Source organism: Chelmon rostratus, chromosome 20, assembly GCF_017976325.1.
Source record: "Chelmon rostratus isolate fCheRos1 chromosome 20, fCheRos1.pri, whole genome shotgun sequence".
Lineage (NCBI taxonomy): Eukaryota > Metazoa > Chordata > Actinopteri > Chaetodontiformes > Chaetodontidae > Chelmon > Chelmon rostratus.
Window position 1 is genome coordinate 13,499,571 of NC_055677.1, and position 20,704 is coordinate 13,520,274.

Below are 20,704 nucleotides of genomic sequence, written 5' to 3' on the forward strand. Positions count from 1 at the left end.
ACAACTCTCATGTATTTAAATATGAAGCTACAGTCTGCAGTAGCAGCATACAGATAATCATACAGGTAATTGTTCACTTTATCCCACTATAAATCAAAAATCTGATCTCATATGAGGTAAAACAAAAGAACCTTTCCAACAGCAGTAAGGTCTAGACAGCCCAACTCTTTTTTTCCTGACATCAGAACCTTTTGCTCAGGTACACAGTTTATTTGCCTGAACCAGCTGATGAACACATGCTATTTCTCCACTCACGTGCCATCATTGCAGAAGAAGAGACATGACATGTTAAAAGACCACCACCTCACAACGGGAAAAAGGACTTGGTAATGGAAGGAAATGTGTTAAGCAGTTGGTTATCTTTGCTTAGCTAAAAGACCGGAAACAAGAGGAAACAGTGAGCCTGGCTAGCCTTGGTCTTGGTAGTATTGGTATCCTAAGTCTTGGTAGTATTGGTATCATTGCATATAGATGCACTACTTTCCCTGCACAATCACGCTGATCATTCGCTGTCTCTGGCAATCTCGCCCTAACCAGGCATCAGCCTTCTTTCAAATGTCACAACGGAGACAAATGAGATGATTACTTGTAATCAAGAATAGTCTCTCTCATTGATGCTGCTCCTCCTGTCCTGGTCTCACCATGACAGCTTTTTTTTTTTTTTTTTTTTTTTTGCAGCATCTTTTGACACCTGACTGAGAGCAAGACATGCTTGCAAGGTTTCTGTTTCTGCCTCCACAAACTCTGCTATGGTTTAGAGCTCTCTCCAGCCCTTGTCTAATAATGTCAACCTGGAGGCAGACAGTGAGGCGCTCTCCACTGTTCTACTAATGGCTGCCTCTCTGCAGAAAAATAGCTTTTTTGTAATATGTTTCCAAACAGGAAATCATAGCTCAGACTGGACAGAATTAACTGCGAGTGCACAGTGTAAATATGATAACAGTGGTTAGTTTCGACCTCCTTCCTGGTCAGCCTGCTCGGTGGCTTGGCAACTACTGGACCTGGGAATGTGTATTGTGGTAATATCTTGTGAATTTAACTCTCAAAACTGTAAGCCAACAATCATGTAATTTGATAATTTAGCAGTCACTTTTGTACTCCAGCAGCCTCCTCTATAATCATGCCTTTTACTTAGAAGAGGCCAGTTCTTCTTCTCCTTCCACATTCCCATCTACTGGTTAGTATGTGCCATTATTGGATACCAATATTCATTTACAGATTTTCACCACAGGTCTCTGGTTTTGTTTGTTCCAGTTGTCCTCACTCTAACTGTCAAGCAGTGCATCTGTTCCTTTCTCGGATCAAATAATACAGCGACCATCTGTGGAAGCCTCCCTGATGTTTCTTTTTACCTTAATTTGCTTGTTCCGCCTGCATAGAATTCAGCCGTAAGATTTGTAACTGTAAATTCAAATGCTTAAAGTGTTGGCTGGAGGTTGACATTACACATTTCAATTCAGACTTTAAAGCGAACCGCACACTGTGAGTTCAGTTTGCTTCAGAGAGAGCCGACTTTGTTCAGCTCAATCATACAGTTTACCCACACAGCACTGTTTAGTTCTCTGGAGAGGTTGAAACCGACAGTGTGTGAAAACCCTTAAAAGATAAGGCTCCTCAGGTCTTTGTCACTCACCCTCAGATTGTTTTTAATGATGTTAGTTGTATGTGCAATAGGGCTGTCAATGAATATTCTACATTTGAATATATATTGATTTAAAAACTAATATGCAGCGACCGCACTGAATGCATGAAAAACAGGAGGCACAAAACCAGAGTTTCTGTTGCCCAGTAATTTTCTTTTTACCGAGAAAATCTATATACATCTGACATATTTAAATCTTTCCTGTCATAATGTCCAGTGAAAGTAATTCCCAAGATAGATGTGAAAATATTCTGACTCTGCATGCTGTTTTCCTCCGTGCTCTCATTCAGTACTGGACCAATTTCAAAAACTATTGTCTCCATTAGTCACAAAAACATTGGAAAATAGGGTCCATAATCAGGTTTTTTTTTCCGTTTGTCTAGGACATTGAAATCTCTCAGGTAACGTGGAACAGCACCAACCGGAAACTTTGCACACAGCGTCACTTTCATTGATAAAGTTAAATGTGGGTCAAGCTGAAACAAAGAAATAATACAGCAACACAGGAACACATTATTTATGTAGATCTTTGAAAAGACATGTTTATGTTGACATAATATACAAGTGACACATTTGCCCTCTAATGGGCATAATATGCAAAAGTAGATATTGAAATAGATTGAACTTATGTGTGTTTTTTTTAGAAGGAATAATCAAAGAAGAGGAGGTGCAGTCCATTACTGCTTTAGTCTATAGTTTAAGAAGGGGTAACGGTAATGACAAGGTAAGCAGGGTCAGCAAGGGTGAGCATAGTTTTGTATCTCATATTGAAATTGTGCATATTTAGTTCCAAAATACAATATATTGAAAAGTCCTGCAACATGTTGCACTTTCTTGCAAGCTTGAATATTTGTACCAGAAGCAATGTCAGACTTATGCTCATATCTTTTACCGTAAAAGCTCAAACTGAGCTGATAATACCAATAATCATGCAAATTAAGGGTGAGTACTTCGCACATAAACCTGCACCGAGCTCTTGTTGGCCAGGCTCTGACTCTTGATCGGTGTTGCCTGCAGTGACACTTTGAGACCCCTACCAGTTTATTTGCATTAAGAAGCCCTAACCTCTACTTTTCCTTGCTCATTTTTCTTTGCTGTTGTGCTTTCCATTGCCCTTGCTCTACCCTGCAGAAAATGAGTGGCAGTGGATCGCCCACAGCAAATAAACTACTGCAGCATTCCTCTGACATAAAGGGATGCCATTGAGTCTCCGCAGCCATGAAAGCAGGAGAGGAGTTGCCCGCTGGAGTCCACTGACATGATCAGCTCTAGCACAGATCAAGCTGTGTTTATGTGTGACTGTTCAACCACATTAAGGCCTACAGTTATTCAGAAGAAGGGGTACACTCTACATTCTAGATTTATTTACAATGATTATGATGTTTAGCTGTGTTTGGCATTTAATCTTGCAGAGCCAGAGATATATTCATTTCAGCAGGCCTCATACTCACACTGTTATTGCATACTGAAGTCACTAAGCAGCAGTTGGGGTGTTAATGACCTGAATTATTTTATGTATTTTTCACCTCTGTTAAGTTACCATAAGAAATAACTGTGGCGAACTCATGAAGCCAAGGTCATTATTCCTCTCCTCAGCACACACCTACACATCAATGCCATATCTGTTTTCCCTTGAAGCATCAGAAGGACCAGACGCAAGCATTCACAGGTGCTATGATCATGCACCAAAGGTTCTCTATTACTCTCAGCAAACAATTATTGGCACCTTATCCTTATGCCAAACACATATCTACACACAGATTAAAGATAAAGCATAATGAGCAGCTCATTCAAAGCATGCCAGTAAGAAGCTATATATTTAACCCACTAAAGGCCACTGTTATTTATAATACACCATATTTAACTTCCTCACCATGTTTGTGCAATTGCCCCACATGAGAATAATATCCAGTACTTGTGTAATGTATCCATGGATATGGCTTGTTGCACTACTATTACCGTAGTTTTATTTCAGGAAGGGGTTTGGAGGTGGTGTATTTAAGGATATACATTCTATAACATAGGTCGAGTCATTTTTAGACATTTTAATGCAGGGATATTACATATTATACCTTTAAGCGTGCTGTGTCATTTTGATACATTTTATAGCTTGTTATTGTTCAAACCAGAACCTGCTCGAGAGTTCCGTCTTAGCTTTAACATTACATTTTCTCCCCTTTACTTTTATAGTGATATGGAGGCGACTTTTGGGAGATAAAACTTTCCTCAGCAGTCAAGTTAAACAGACACTGAAGTTACGAAAAGACCGTCTGGTTTTTGAGAAAACAACAGGATGTTTTAAATCAAACATATTGCTGACAAAGTAACTCAGGCGTGTCTTTGAGGACAGCTATGTTCCGCAGCTTTCATGGCCTCTGTATGTTTGAAGTGTAAATTACACAGTCTTATGATCTCTGACAGTCCAATCATTATTACTGCTGTCTCAGAGGGCTTGACACCTTGGATATTATATGCAAGTCATGCTTTATTACTGTGCAACTTAAAGATGTGGCAAAATGTAGTCCAAGTCAACCCCCACAGTAATAAGTGTGTCCCCAAAGTTGATCAAGTCCAGAATCAGCTATTATTGAGACTCCGTGCCAACATTTGTTGTTAAGACTTGCTAATATTTAAGGAATAACATACATGATGTTATAATTTTGATTATGACCCACACTTGGAGCTATTTAATATGGGACAATGGTGGACATTTGTCCTGAGTGGAGGTCTGAGGCTGCTGGTTGCATATGACATTGTCCCTGGTGAAATAAACAAACACTTCATCTAAACTCTCACACACAGAAACGTCTCCCCAGTGGTTTTGAAATACAATGGAGCTCAGTCAAAACCATGGCAGCCGCAGTTTAAATGACCAACACATGCCGCAGGCTTTATGCTTTGTCTTTAAACAGTCATTTCCCATTATCCCTCTCTTTGGCTGCCATCTATTATGTTCCTTAAGAAGTAAACGGGGGTCAAGAGCTAAAAACAGCGGATGAAATCCCTTCCGAGTGTGCATTTTAAGGGCTTTTAAATCACCACAAAACTTTATTCCAGCAACTAAAAAGCAAAGCCGTTACGGATGATTATGGTTATGAAGGTCAGTGAGACAATAGGTCTCCATCTGTGACTGACAGAACTACTGTCCTATATGTGTGTGTCTGTGTCTGTGTCTGTGTCTGTGTGTGTGTGTGTGTGTGTGTGTGTGTGTGTGTGTGTGTGTGTGTGCGTGTGTGTGTCATGTGCTGGCATGCAGAAAACCTCCTGAGTCATTTCTTTGTGACTCAGCCCTCTTCCATCTGACAGCTTAATATTAAAAAGCCTTCATCCTGCAGCAACACAGTCTGAGTTATGGCTTCTGGCACCGCGTGTGTGATTGTGTGTGTTAAAACCTGCTTCGTCATGATGTTTTCGGCTTAGCGTGGATCATAATGAACAACAAATTTGAATAGCTGTTATCCACAAACCAACTCTTGCCTGCATGGCGTGTGTGGGCGGGCGGGTGGGTAGATGTGAATGTATCTTTTCTTTTATATACTTGTGTTTTGTACTAGTGGGCGTGCATGTGTGCACGCATTTGTTTCATTGTGCTCCTCTTTGTGTTTCACTGCGTGTTTCTTGTTATGTATGGGCATGCAGATAATTATATGAATATATATGTGTGCGTGAGAGAGAGACTGTGTGTGTGTGTGTGTGTTATGCATATGACAAAGAGCGAGGGAAACTTCTGTGGACCATGAACAATGGCTGTCAGCCCACTGGTGACAGAATGGCTGAGGAGGTTTCCTCTATAAGTTTTCCATTCGGCTTCATATGCAAATAAGCTGCTAGTACTCCACACCACCGGTTCAGTATCATCAGGCTCATACATCTACACACTAACAAGCATCAGACATTCATACACACACAGAAGCCCTAAAAGAAACATACACACATGCACACTAGAGTCGGAAATTTAGTCAATATAATGTCAATATTGTGACATATCACCCTGATTCCAGTCTTTGTAATCATTTGCAAGCAAACTGCGTCTTTTTTAACTGTTCCCAAGCCCAAGTCATAACATCCTGAACCTTTCGAGGATGCCCCATTCGTAACAAATCATCGTACTGTCACCTGTTACCAATCAACCTGTTTACCTGTGGAATGATCCAAACAGGTGTTTCTTGAAAATTCCATGACTTTCCCTGTCTTTTGTTGTTCCTGTCCCAACTTGTTTGAAACACGTTGCTGCATCAATTCAGAATAAACATCTATTTACAAAAATCAATGAAGCTCATGAGGTCAAACATTAAATATATTGTCTTTGTACTGCTTTCAGTATAAGTAAAAAAGCGTTAGCAAATGATCACATTCTGTTTTCCATTCATACATTTATATACTCGCATGCATTTTCTCTCCCTCTCTCCTTCTCCAGCCCTCCCAAATATCACACTTAACGCACATTTAATATACGCTCACACACTATTCCAAACAGTGTGTTATCAGAAAGGTATAGCGCCTTCAAATGACACAACAGATGGGGGGTTCTTAACGCATTCTCCCATTGCTGCACAAAGACACAGGGACATGTGCAACATTTCAAGGCAACAGCGCCGGTGAACACAAACATCAACCCATAGTTGTGTGGCGCGTCATAAGACCCGTAGACACACGCGCACAAATCCAGCACAGGTGCAGAGTTTGATAAAAAACAAACACGTGAACACAGATGGGTTTCGGCAGCAAAGTCTCTCAGAGAGCTGCAGCAATTGAGAAATCTTAATTAAAAGTAAACTTTGGGCAAGATTAGAAAGCTTGCCCTCACTGTTAATGAGAGCATGCTGTTTATGAAATGTAAGCCTTCACAAACACATCTGCATGCAAATGAGATTGTGTTTTAATAAGGACTTCACTACATGTTCCATATTTTCAGTTACACTCTGAACATGAAGATTACAGATGCACAAAACTTTGACGATTTAGACATGCAGTATGAGTAGCATGTAGCCTAATTAGCCAATACTCATTAGTGGAACAGATGCAGTCCAATTAAGTGCACTTGGGAACATCTTAAAGCGGCTTTAGTGCTTCGTGGTCACTTTTCTATACCTGCTCCTGATCTTTGACCTGCCTGTGAAGGCAGTGATGAAAATAGTTCATAGTCAACCCTTCTACTGGCCTCTTTGCTTGAAGAGGAAAAACTGCTTAATAGATACTCTATTGAGGAAAGCAGCAGGGATTGTCTTTGTGTTGACGTTTTAAGTGAGGTTTTTTGCTGTGATGTCTGGTTCAAACTCACCAAGAAGACACAACAGCCTCATTAGAAAAATAGACAGGGCATTTGGATTGCATTCTGTAGCTGTGAAACAGCGGGGGAAAAAACATTTTGATATGAATTCAGAAACGATAAATCCGAGAATATGTTGACAGGACTGCCTTTAAAGTTTTGCTTTAGCTGGTGAGATGAAGCACTGCAGCTCAAGCCGTTAGCAGTGTGTGCAGCCTGAGATTTCAGTATGCAGGCGGCGTTCTGAATACTGGAAGGATTGTTTTCAAAGGAGGGTAAAGAAATGTACTTTATCTTGTAGTCGCACAGATAGATGTGTCTGACAAACTTGGTTCAGTGAGGTCTTACCCAGTGTCCCTGCCAGAGGCAGACATCTTTACTGTAAGATCTCTCCTTTTCCTTCTGTTTCTCAAGATGCAAACACGCACCCTGACCTTCTCCTTTTCTTTTCATATCGCTTTTCTTCTGTCCCTGCCTGTGTTTATCTGTCCGTACTCTCGCCTTGTGTTTTTGTCTCATTCTTTCAAAGATTCAGTCTAACCAAATGAGTCTCTTCTGCCTTTATTTCTCTGTCTTTCTCTTCCTTTCATATCCCTTTCTACACATGTTCTCTCTCATTCTCTTCCTCTCCCACACCTTTCCACATTGTGATGCCGCCACTCTCTGCCCTTCTCCCCCCCTTTCCCTCTCCTAACTCCTCTCTCTTCCATCTCATTTCCTCCCTCTCTCATTCGCTCCCACTCACCAAGGTCCTAGAGAGGGGAAATGAAAAGTGTATGTATTCTGTAGCGGTGCAGTGTGGCAGCGGGAGGGAAAACTGCTGTTTTATGGTTTTATTTATGGATCTGTAGATTTCTGACGCTGTGCACATCACACACGGGGGGCAGAGGGGGAATGAAGAGCAGGCTGATGTGAACTGCTGCTAGTACCCCCAGTGGAGCTGCAGACTAGCAAGGAGGCAGAGGAGAAGTGCACTCATGCACGGGCACAATCACGTATTCTGGACCAAATATGCATTAGTTCTAACCTTATGTGTGGAAATACAATCTCTAACACACACATACACACGTAGCGAACTCAAGTATTCATGACAGGATATTAATTTGCACAAACACATCAGCCCTATCAATTTATCTACTCCACTCTTCCATCAAGCAAAACACATGAACAATGACACATCCCCGCAATCGCCCTCTAATATCAAAATATATAATTTGCTCTCCTGTCTGTTTGCACTTTCGTCTCTCAGCTGACTGATACCACATTCCCAGCAGAGACGAGCTTTCTTATCTGAAGGTCAACTTAAGCCAGAGCGGTGTTTGTCACCTCACACTCTTAGACAAACCCAGCAGTGCCATCATAAACATTTAATGGAAGCGGCTATCATTGCACAGCAGATGGTGCTAACAGTGCTAGTGCACACCTTGGCTCATGTCATGGCCAATAAATAGCCTTAAATATAAGGAGAATGTCAGGTAGAGAAAATGAAGGACACTGCACTGCATTGAAATTACAGGCTGATGTGCAGAAATTCTCAGGCAGATCTGTCAGATCATTGATAGGCGGGATCTCATGTTACTGTTTGTTGTATAACCACGACTAAAATTGGAAGCACTTGTACATTTTATATAATATCAGTTGAGTTTTTTGTTTTTCATGGAGTGTGATCATTGTTTACGCCCCAAAGGATTTGAATCAACCGTACAAGCAAAACTGTAAGAGGCTCTAATATAGTTTTGCATCTGAATGGCTCAAGCAGGAAACTGAAAAAGTTGTCCCCCCCAAAAAAAGAGAGAGAGTACAAATCAGGACTTTCATGTGTTCTGTTGAAGTAAGATATAAATTGTGCATTAAGTGAAGTCTCGGCTTCATCCATCTGCAAACTGCAGACAAACGTGAGCTTATAACTCATTCATTTCAGGTTTATGAAAGCTTAACAGTATATTCCCCAATACTGTTTGCTGGATCTAAGGTGAAACAGGCCTCGGATCAGCCTTGGACATAAATAAATATCTCTTTTTTCTTTCATTACTCGCTTGTCTTAACTTGTACGAGTACATTCTGTACATATTTATCTCAGTAATGTATAGTTTATTTCTGAAGGTGTTCAGAGAATGGCAGAAACTGCGCAACACACATTAAGTCATACATTCACCTCATTTTAGTAGCTGGACAGCTCGGTATTTAACAAACATGGTTTATAGAAAATGATTTTCTCTCTCGAACTGTGGAGCGTGATGGAATTTGATAGCACGCTGGTCTGAAACAGTGGAGGATTTACCATATGACTGAATGAGTCCAATTAGCCTCTCGACAACAAGTCGTGTTAAAAGGAGCGCGCGTGTGTGACGCCAAACACCCATATGGGATAATGTGGGAAAAGAAGATGATCTGTGTGTTCGTGCTGCTCAGCGTTTAAAGGTGTGATTTCCCCGTCAATGAACAACTTCATCTTTCATTACAAGTGCAACATGTAAAGTAAAACAAAGTGAAAGTTCACTGATCAGTATAACCTTTGCAAATAAATGAAGTGTAAAATATGAATGTCAATGGAAGCTTTAGAGATCAGTAACCTCGACTGTGGCCCCGTCTATGATTAGTATAACACAGATAATTTGACATAAAATACTTCATGTTGCACCTTTAACATGTCATTCTATAGCCTTTTCACCCAAAAAAAAACATTGTGAGGCAAAAATAGAGCAGCAGCAGTCCTCTCTCCCTTTCAAAAACGGACCCTAAAACCCATAATTCCCCTCTCTACCTGCCCACTGCAGTGTGAGTGTCTGTGAGTCTCTTCTCTCCTCGCCCACCCTCTCTCCTGGGTAATTTGTTGTGTAAATACGGTCTACTTACAGCTGACGGGCCCTTTCGGCTGTGGCGCTGGAAATGCAATTACAGGCAGCAAACATCTCCATTGTTATCACTGGAGGGTGCGACGCTCATTTCGGTCCCCTCTGCAATGGGGGCCGTTATTGATCAGTATCAGCTTTGAGGAGGGGATTACTAATGAAGCCATCTGAAAGCCTTTTGTACTTGCTAAAGAGCTCGCACGCACGTGTGCGTGTGTGTGTGTGTGTCTGCAAGTGTGTGTGTGTTTGCATGTTTGTTAAAAGATGTGTGTGTGAGAGGCAGACAGAAATAATGTGTGTTCGGAAATGTAGGTGCCACTATGACATCCTGTTCAGCATGACTAATGCTTCCTGTTGTAGTGCTCTGCCGCCTCTGGTGGCAGTTTTGGTAATTACACCAGCCATCGCTTTTTACCCCTGAAAACACAACAATTGTTTTTGGTAATGTAATGCCAATTCCCAGAAAGTGGGGATGCTGTGTAAAAATGAATGCAACCACTTGCTAATCCGTTTTGACATATACTAAACTGAAAACAGTACAAAGACAAAATATTTAATGTTTGACCTTATCAACTTGATTTGTGTAAATATCTGCTTATTCTGAATTTGATGAAGCTAGTTGTAGCTATATGCTTTTGTCAATGACTTTTATATTATTATCATTACTAAATTCCATTGATTCACTGTAGATCTGTTGTAGCCCAATTCCAAACCTAACAAAGACCTTCAAGCAACCTCAAATCTCTCATATAACATGAAATATTCATGGCTAAATAAGGTTTGATGAGATTTGATTGATTGTGGCCTTGCAGCACAAGCAAACTACCCAACAACTGTTATCACATTATCCTGAAAATATTTCTAAGTTCTGATGGATGTACAGATATATATGTGACATTACCTCTTTCCAACTGAGTCAAGCCCATTCTGAACCTGCGAGAAGAGCACAGAGAAAAGCACAAATTCAGAAATCTGTCCCGACTTTGGCAGAAAATTGCATGTTCACATAGGCCCATGTTGCCCATGATAAGAAGCTGATGGAGGAAATTATTTTACAGTTTTTTTTATGAGAGTCCACACAGAAATCCTTGTTTATCTTTCTGACTTTTTGATCCTCCCAAAGAGAGCTGTAAAAGCATACATGCTCACTCACACATGACACAAAACAGTCCAGTAACTGCCCTGACTTCTGTCTACTTTTCCAGCTCTTGGGTAACCCTCGTGGCTCTGCTGGTATAAAGCTGGCGGAAACACATTACCCTGCAGAGTGAAAACTTCAGGCCAGCACTTTAACACAGTCGGACATTATTCTCATACACCCATAGCATAGTGACTGGGGCTCTGTACTCACTCAATTATTAAGTACCTGACTTCACACACAGCTTATTTTCCTCCCTGTTTTGAGTCACACTGGTCTAATACCAGGCTTGTGTGGCAGTCTTTGAAGCAGAATAGGTTTTTTTTTTTTTTTTGGTTTTTTGATGTGCGTGCAGGCGCCTGTGGACAAATGATTTGCTTCATTCTCTCCTGTCTTTGTTCCTTTGTGTTCATTTTTTCCTTTGTATGAAGTGATTGCCCCACATTTATTTTTGCATATTCATAAAATCCTTGTTTTTTTTAATGCTCTTCATGTTTTGTCTCATCCAGAGGGTGTTGAAATAGTGCAGTTATCAGGTGTTGCTTTGGGTTAATTGCGTGCAATATACTGTATGGTGTTTGAGGCGGAGTCAGGCTGTATGATTAATTAGTCTCCTTATTCTTCACAGGAGAATAGAATTTGTACTATTTTGAAGTTACCTATATACAGAAAAGATGCATTTGTAAGACCCACACTGTCTGAGTGCTATTTAATTTTATTTTACCAACATTTACAAAGGCCACAAAAACTTACTTTTGTGAGGACTAAGATATTTTGCACTAGTGATGATCCACAGTTGCTGTAGCACTCAATTTTATAAGACTGGAAGAAAATTGTCCCTTAAAATGTTGCTGGACTTGCAGGTTAATGATTAATTTAGACTTTTGCCAAAGCAATTTTTGACTTTTGAGATCTGATTCAAGTTTGTAAAAGCTCTACTGTATGTAGGAAACATGACATATTCATATTGTAAAATCTACAACTAGGGATATATATTTTAAAACTGATACTGATAACCAATAACTTTCAGCTCCTAAAGGCAGATACCTATAACCGATGCCACACACATATACCTAAGATCATGACATCAATACTATGAACAAAACCAAAAACTGTTTTGACCCTTTAAATGAAGAGATATTTATTTTTTCCAATGAAAAACTATTGGCAGGCCTTTCAAACATTTTCTTAAAGCTATCAAACAAACCTATTTGATATCTCATATCAATTTAAATAAGGTGCATTACTTACTGATATGAAAAATAAAGGCCCCTCGAACTGATGCAAATACATGCATCAGGACAACAAACTGAAAAAGTGCATTCCAGAAGATTACAAAAAATAATATTTTGTAATTTTTATAATCTTTGTAATTGATTTGCAATTTTGACTTTTTTTGTAATTTTTTGTAATCATTTTATTTTATTTTTTGTAATTTGGGGAAATTTTGGGGGGGGGATTTCTTGGGGAATGTTTTTTTTGGGGGGGGGCAGGGGTGGGCGGGTGGTAGTGCTAGTGGTAGGGGTGGGGGCAAATTTGAGAATGATGGTAACTGGAAGGAGTTGGTGGCTAAAAGTTGTGGGTAGGGATTTGAAATTTGGTTGGAAGGTCAGCTTGGAGGATGAGTGGGCTGGCAAATGGTCCCCCAGTTCATTTGAAGAACCGGAGGAATCTTTTTCTCAGAGAGAGCTTTTTGTCCGCCTTTTTCATTTGCTCCTCTAGGTTGCCAATCCTGTCCATCACAGCATCCAATGCTGCCTCTCGGGTGGTCGCCTCCTCCTCTGTGGTGTGTTGGATGGCCTCATGGCCTCCAGGAAACGGGACATCTCCGGACACTGCAGCTGTCGGCTCTCCAGCTCACTCTGTGTCTGGGTCAATTTAGCCATCAGCCTGTTGTTCTCCTCTATCAGCCGGGCCAGACGCATGTATTGTTCTTCTGGCTCTCTTTTTGCCTCTGAAGAGCTTCCTCCAGCTGCTGTACTTTACAGACAGCCTCAGCTTCAGTGGCCTTCTTCTCCTAAAGCTGAAACTCCAGGTCCTTGATATTCTTGACCATGTTCCACTCAGCCTCATCCTGGAGAGCCTTGTCTGTTTGGAGCATCTTCTTTAGCTGCTCCACCTCAGCTGCCAAAGCCTCATTCTCCCTCATAAGCTTGGTGGTCTGCTCCGTCTCTCTGATGTTGAGCTGCTGATGCTGGGGCTCAGGGACCTGAATTGTGGCCTGCTGGCAGGAATCCTCAACCAAGTCACAGCTCTTGACCATGTCAACATGCTGTGGTTTGGCAGGTGCACGCTGGGGGGTGTTGGCCTGGTGCTGTCCAAACCTTTTTGTGTTGGACAGGGCCGCTTTTAAAATGAGGAGCATGATTCCACGCAGTGTCCAAAGCGTTTTCCTCTGGACTGGGCCCCTTGTGAATTCAGTGGCCTCACAAGCCCGCTATGTAGCACCTGAATATGTGCCCACTTGCTGTGGTACACGATCATGTCTAGCAGCCTGCTGTGAAGCCCTTGAGGGTGTAGCACTCATCTTTGGAGAACCTGAGGTTGGAGCACACTTCTGTGGAACATCCTCAGTTTGCTTTTGATGATTGCCATACCTGGGCCCTGTGCCAGACTGCTCCCTGTTAAAGTTCCCCCTCCCTGCCTGGCCCGTTTTGGTGAGGTGGGTTTTATCTACCCTCTCTGTGCTTCACCGGTCGTGGTCTTGACAGACTGTTTCACAGACTGTTTCACAGTCTGTGAATAATATTGTCTAGATATAGCAGCGTTGTTCTGTCTGCGGATCTGGGCAACCCTTTTATCCCAGGAATCTGAGAGGATAGGGATAAAGTTGATCTTCTCCTTGTTCTTGCCTTTCTCTCGCTGTCTCTCACTGGTTTGCTCCATTTGGACAATTTGTCGTTAGCTGTTCACTCTGTAAAAACAGTTGTGACTGCTCTGACTGAGAGTGTGGTAGTTGTACAAGAGGTAAGGTAAACTCCTGGAATGTGACGTGAGCAAAGGAACCAGAATGGAATGTGTGCTTTGGAAGCGATATTAAACGCATATTGATCGTATGTATCATATTTCTGATGCATTCACACTTCGGGGTTTATTTCTCCATAGGAGCCTGCTCACTTTACATTATCCCCTACAAAGAAAACAACAGGATGTCAGTTTGTTTTCATTTCACACATGTAAAGACTGATACATAGCAGCTGGAACCGGTTCATTGTACTGAACATCAATCAAGATTCCTCCCTAATTTTGGTTGGACTGTATTGCTCAAGCCTATATACGCTCTTCTTCTTACTCATTTGTGTTTATTGTTAATATTATTACACATTTAAATTATGCACGTTTTGTATATAGAAATGCCCTATACACAGCAGCATACTGAAAGAATGTAGTACTGTATTGTATTCATCTGTGTAAAGCAACTCTTTTGTGTTGTTACTTGAAATCAATATTTTTTTGGTATTATTATTCATCTGCATGATAGAATGTGGTGCAAAACTAAAATGAATGCATTTATTGTGGTGAATGTAGACATATTGTGCTACTGAGTCGTATTGATTCTAGGGTTCCACCTGTCCTTTTGATAACTTGTGACTTTACTAAATAACATGTAATGTGTTGCAGCACAGCAGACAGCCAGATAGCATGAGTTAAACTTGACGATAAAATGCATGCTCGGTCTTCTGTGTTGTTGTTTGAATGTGTGAAAAGTTACAAATTGGTGCTTTTTAATGGTGATTCCTTCAGGCACAATGTGTTCAGCGGAGCAGATGGCAACGTTATTCCCACAAATGAACGTAAAATAGAGTTATTAATGGGGTGGAAATGATTGACAGGTAGAAACAAAACCTCATCTGGCCCACCTGGGTGCTGCTGTGGTTTGTGCCACACAAAGCACTAATCTTCAAACTCGCTTTCAAACACTGCACATGGCCCGCTGACACCATGCAGACAGACCAGATAATTAGATCAAGATGGCTAAAAAAGTCAAGTCAATGCTCACAGTGAGCTTTCTATAGAGAGCCTTAGAGACTAAAGAGACATAAACAGAAAAAAAATATCTGTTTGAATTAGGGCCAAAAGTAGCAGAACTAGATTCTCGCTGACCTGTAGGGTCATAAATTCAGCCAGGAATATTTTGTGATTTCACTCGCCGCAGATTGGAAGAACACAGGCACAGATAACAGCGAATGAATAAGACAAAGCCCCAGGTGTACAGCTCCTGAGGTGAGTTTGCCCTTTTCACATTAGACACGATTCAACAGCTCCACTCTCAGGACGTTTGTCAGCTCAGCTTATTCAGAGCAAATGCCGCGTGAATAAATGTAACTGTTAATGGGAAAAGTGACACGCAAATTCCTATTTCTGCCATTTGGGCCTGTTGGAGCACGGTCAGTGGTTTGCTGTGTTCCTGAAAGAGTTGTTATTTTGCATGACTAAGTTCAAACTTTCATGTACTAGATTTATTTATTTGTGAAGTTGTTTAGAGGTTTATGATGCCAGTTTGTATATCATAGAGCACAGTCTGGGTGCAATTACTTATTTATTTCAGGCAACTGGTGATAAATTGACTACTGACTTGCGTCTTTCCACTCACACGGACATGAACTGGTAGAATTTGATGCCCCTTCGGTCCAGATACTGCTGAGCTTCCTGGTTTGACCACTCGATGTCAGTGTTGGCCAGGTGCTCTTTCATGTCTAAATGGTTCACCACAGTAAAGTCACTTCATGTTGAAGTTTGGGACTTATATTCAGAACTCTTTGCATTTTGAATGTGTTCAACTGAGAGTGAACTGATTATGTCCCTTAAACTGCAGACTGCAACAACAGAGAACAAAGAAAATTTTTGAAGGAGTTAAAGCAAATATTTCACCAACTGCCTGTATGGTTTAACCTTTTAAAATGCACATCTGTGATCATTAAGTGGTTGAAAACAAACCAGGTCTCCTTGTGGAGTTCATTATCCTTCACTCCTTTGCTTGTCATTATAAAGGATGCTAAACAAAAAGCCTTATGTGGCCCACACACCTCAGTGGTCACCTTTCCTGTTAGTGGCAGCTGAAGGGTTCTCTTTGAGGGGATTTGTTAGCACTTCAGTAACCTCAAAGTGGGCGTATGCTCAGTGGCTTTAGCATAATAGCCTTTGTGAATGTGCATGGTTTTGGCTGTGAACCCTGCTTGGCCTCAGACCGCTTCGCTAGGTCTAAATTTCTTTGGTCAGACATGAAGCGAAGTCATGTGGACCACCTCGCCTCAGTTACACAAGGACACAAACTGCTCCAGACCACATCCTTTCTAACAAGGCCTTGACACACAGCTGCATTATTAAAAGTCAAACAGTGGAAATTACAGATAGCAGTGTGCATGATTATAAGGCAGCTAGTCAAACTGAAAACTAATTACCAACTTTTACTCATTGAATAATTGAACTAGACTATTTAAAGTAGCCATTAAGTGTGATATCACTCAGTAGGCCCTCATTACAGCTGCACTTAATTATACGTCTTGTCTCCTCTGTCCAGATAACCAGCTCCTGCAGTTTGGGAAGCTGGTGAGCACCTCCAACACCTATGAACCCGTTGGCCCCGGAAGTCCCAGGAAGCCTGTAACCGTGACAACAGACCAGCCTCTGCTCTGGAGCATGGGGATCCGTAAGGACGGAGAATGACCAAGAAAATCAGATGCAACTTCTTTTTTTTTTTTTAGAGCTGCACCATAACAAACTTCATAGTTTTATGTTTTGGACAGTATGAAGTAGAAAAAAAATGAAAATGTTGAAAGCACTATTACACGTGGCCAAAAATCTCACTTAAGTGTTTCTATGAGTGATAATGATGGAGACTTTGGCAGCTTTGTTGAAACATAGGAAAATTCAAAATTGGCCAAAAGAGCTGATTACTATTTGGGTTTATCCCTTAGTGGCCATCCTGGACAAGGATGGACTTGTTGAACTGGACTTGTTCATCTACTGCATTTTTTAAGACTTTTAACAGCAACACTTGGATGTGCTTCTTCACTATACTGGGTTAGTCAAAATGAACCATAAAGAAATGAATACCTGCTTATATATATATGTATCTTATACAACCAGAATCCACGCCTTATTCCATGCCAATATGTGGTCCCCTACATGAAAACACATTGTGCTAGGAGGCAGCTCTCAGGTAAGGACTGAGATCATACTGCACAGAATTACAGACAAGAGACATAACCACATGTATAGTACACACCTTCCTTAAATGTGTGCAGGTATCTGCTTTATATCACAGCCTACAGTATGTGCCTTTGACATCAGCGTTCCTTTTCCACTGTCCTCTTGTAGCTGCCATACTAACCGGATCTGTTAAGTACACAATCAAAAACCCTGTTCACCCAACTTCCAAGTATTTGTGCCTTTTCATGACCGTTTAATACTGTACTTCTGAAAGTTTAAAAGGTAAAAACCAAACTGTTAACATGCTGTAGTGATAGCAAGGCTATGTGAGGACAAATCAGTCTGGGTTTCCATTTGTTTTATTTACACAGCGAAAATAGAAATGTTGTGCACAGAATGTAAAAATGCCACCCCTTCAGTCCCCAATCACACCAGCCCAATAATCCGCATCTCTTCACCGTCTCCTGTCCCCGGGTATTGAAGTTTGTGTTTTTGCTTGACCAGGATTTAACCACCACTAGAGAAACAAAAGCAAGAAACGCGGTGTTAGTGATTGGAGCAATCCAAATGGTACATGAACAGACATATTTGACTAATATTCAGTTCAAATGACCCGACAAACAAATTAATCACTGCTCAAGAAAGACACTTCCCAAAAGAAGATATTTTATATCAGTACCACTTGCAAAGTTTTTCCATTGTACCAGCATTTTCTTCCAAAAAACAGACAATCCAACCTCTGTACATTGGGATACTGTGTATTCTGACTACTATGACAACATCCTAAATGAATGGTGTTTGAATGTCCCATCCTACTGCGCACAAAAAATAAAACAAGTGCTACCAGTGTGACTGCCCTTTTTTTAACCCTCATCTTTTGTGTAATAAAACCTAACTATGCAATTAATAAACAAATGTAAGTAATGCCCATTTAATAACATGGTAAATGTAAGAACTTTTGGTCCTTACATTAGCTATTCAAGGACCAACTCCATTGTATCATTAATGTAATAAAATGAACAGTCTTACGCAAGATAATCCTAATCAGGGGTTGTTGTTTTTTTGTTTTTTTTTTTAATAGTGATCGTGTTTATTATATTCTTGCCAAAAAGAATTTGGTCTTAAATTTGTTGACACTATCTAATGTTGGGTGACAACTATAACAGACAACTAAGATTTACAGTAGTTTGGTCTGTGAAGGATCAGTGCAGGGGTTTAACAATGCCTACAATTCAAGGGTCAATTAAAGTTTCCATTTTGGGATCATGGTGTTGGAAAGTTATTTCTAAAACTAAAAGGCACTGAAACAGGATCTAAATGATATGAGGGCTTCTTCTAGCACTGGTAAACAAGTTGTACTGAAAATAAAAGATTATTTTTTCAGACCAGTATTGGACTACACACGCATCAGAATACAAAGAATGTGATCTTTCTACTGAGAGAAGGAAAGTGAATATACTTGGCATGCTGCACCCCACAGATGAACAGACATTTTAACAGCTTACAGTGAACTGTTATTTACACATCTTTGCAGTTAGTGGATAGGGGCAATGCAGCAGCTGATCAAGAGAGGGGAGTGGGTAGAAACTCTCTCTGTGAGGACTCATCACTGATAACAGTGCTTTCCTGGACAGATCAGGGACAAACAGTATCTCATCAAGACAAACCGCCTTCTGTTGGGCCATCCCGTCACTGTTCCTCATAAATAACTTGTCATTAACAACACTTACAGCATTTTCCCAACCCAGTAAAATCAGTAGAAATAACAATCACACATCAATTGCATGATGCAGTTTACCGTCTAAATAAGTTGTGTTAGTCCTACTTACACAATGATGTTGTTGATGGGGATGTGAATGAGTTTGACAAAGAAACCAATGAAACCCATGATGGCAAACCCAATCGCTGTGGCCATGGCAATCTTCTGGAATTCTGTAAGAGGGTAAACATAAATGTCACAATACAAAAAAACTCAAAATAACCCCACTAAAGACAATTGCTACTGTTCTATGGATCCCAAATGTGTTAGCCGAGCAGCTCAGGCTTGAAATTGGGTTGCTTGGTTGAAATGGAGGTTAGACGCTGCTGCCAGCACAACAAAGACTGGGCTAAAAGAAACAAAATGAACCTACCTTTTCTGTCGGGTTTTGTACATCTTTTTACGAGCCTTATGGAGTCTTTGACGAACTGCCGGCTAGGCTCAACAAACTGCATTACCTGATCCATGGTGTTTATGCTGCGGACAGAATCAAAACCAGTATCAGTGTTAAAGCTTGGACTGCTTTCAGTGCTGACGTTGACTTCAGCAGCCTGAGACTATCATGACTCCCACAACGTTATAATCCTTAACATACCGTACATAATCTTTTTCCATCAAATATTACCCTGTGCGTCGAAATATATGTGTTCTCGTTACTGGAAAACGTTTTTTGCTTAGTTTTGTTAGCAAACTCTTGCAAGCTAACATCATCGTAAGAAAATCTGAGGTCGACGCAACGTTAGGTAAGCCGTAAATACAATCAAAACAAATAGAACTCTAAAAAGCCTCATACGAGTTAGTGGTTACTTACATGTAAAAAAAACATTTTAAAAATACAGTAATGTTTAATGAAATAACACTTAGCTTACCTGTTTCTGTCGTGTCTGATGAGAAGACAGTCAGAGGAGTGAAGGCCACGTAGCTTCCAGGCAGCTTCTTAGTGAGGAAGAGCTGACGTTGACTTAAGACGCGCATGCGCACGATCTTGATTTGCTCTCTATTTGAGCACGAATTCTTTCCGCACTGCCACCTACAGGCTAGGAGTTCGTAATACAGTGACCGGCGGCCAGTTTTCATTACACCAACAGTACCACGGATTAACCAAATTTCACACACTTTCTTAATTATATCCCCCCCATAGTAAATAGGATAGTGTTTACTATCTTATTTACTATGCCTTTGTCTATTATCTTTGCAATGAAATAATATAATATTACTTGTAATAACTGAATATATGGCACTATGTTTCCTCTTGTTCTTACATGTTCCAGTGCACTACTATGCAAGAAGGAATATTTTATGGTCAGTTTACTAAAATAAAGTAAAAACAGACTTTTTTTAAACTAGCAGACATTTCTAGAAACGGGACTGCTGATTAGCTATTATTTGGTTTGTGCAAGAATAAATACAGTATAAATCATGATACACACCGTGCTTTGGGGGCGCATTGGTCATGGACTTGTCGTAGCCATTCCTCTTGCTCATTCCACATTCCTTTCGTCCTAAATACTCCCTCATGTGATTTAGATTAGGACATAGTTTCCTCCCTCTCCGATACACTGGTTCTGTGATGTGAAAAGGTGCCACACTCACAGTAATACTCATGTCCAGCAAAAGACAAGTACATGCGCTGCAGTCCACAGCAATGGCCTTAATCAGTTATGAAATTATGAACAGTACTCCACTATAAGTAGCAGGATTCCAACATTACTTTTGATATTTGTCACTTTAATGAATCGACCATGGGGTAAGTTACACTGAAATTCAGTCATCTGTTTGGGTGGCAGTGGCTAAGACTTTAAGCTCCTTAATTCTCAAATTATTAACACACTAAACTTACCTAATTTGTTTCAACCCCCAAAGGTGAAATTCATCCCAGTGTCACATGGCA

At 40.6% G+C, this 20,704-nt stretch overlaps 2 protein-coding genes across 2 annotated transcripts in view; one reads left to right on the plus strand and one right to left on the minus strand.

The window, feature by feature from the left end:
- The window catches only part of tpk1 (thiamin pyrophosphokinase 1), a 70,092-nt gene extending 52,012 nt beyond the window's left edge, over positions 1–18,080 (plus strand). Inside the window, exon 9 of the mRNA XM_041961098.1 lies at positions 16,423–18,080. Within this exon, the coding sequence (XP_041817032.1) occupies positions 16,423–16,568 (146 nt within the window). The 3' untranslated portion in view covers positions 16,569–18,080. The remainder of the gene's footprint in view (positions 1–16,422) is intronic.
- sec61g (SEC61 translocon subunit gamma) lies at positions 17,396–19,786 on the minus strand. The gene is made up of 4 exons (XM_041961100.1): positions 19,683–19,786; positions 19,187–19,290; positions 18,884–18,986; positions 17,396–17,571 (listed from the first exon to the last, which is right to left on the minus strand). The coding sequence occupies exons 2-4, from the start codon at positions 19,278–19,280 to the stop codon at positions 17,562–17,564; spliced, it is 207 nt and encodes a 68-aa protein (XP_041817034.1). The 5' UTR covers positions 19,281–19,290; positions 19,683–19,786; the 3' UTR covers positions 17,396–17,561.
- Positions 19,787–20,704: the final 918 nt, after the last annotated feature.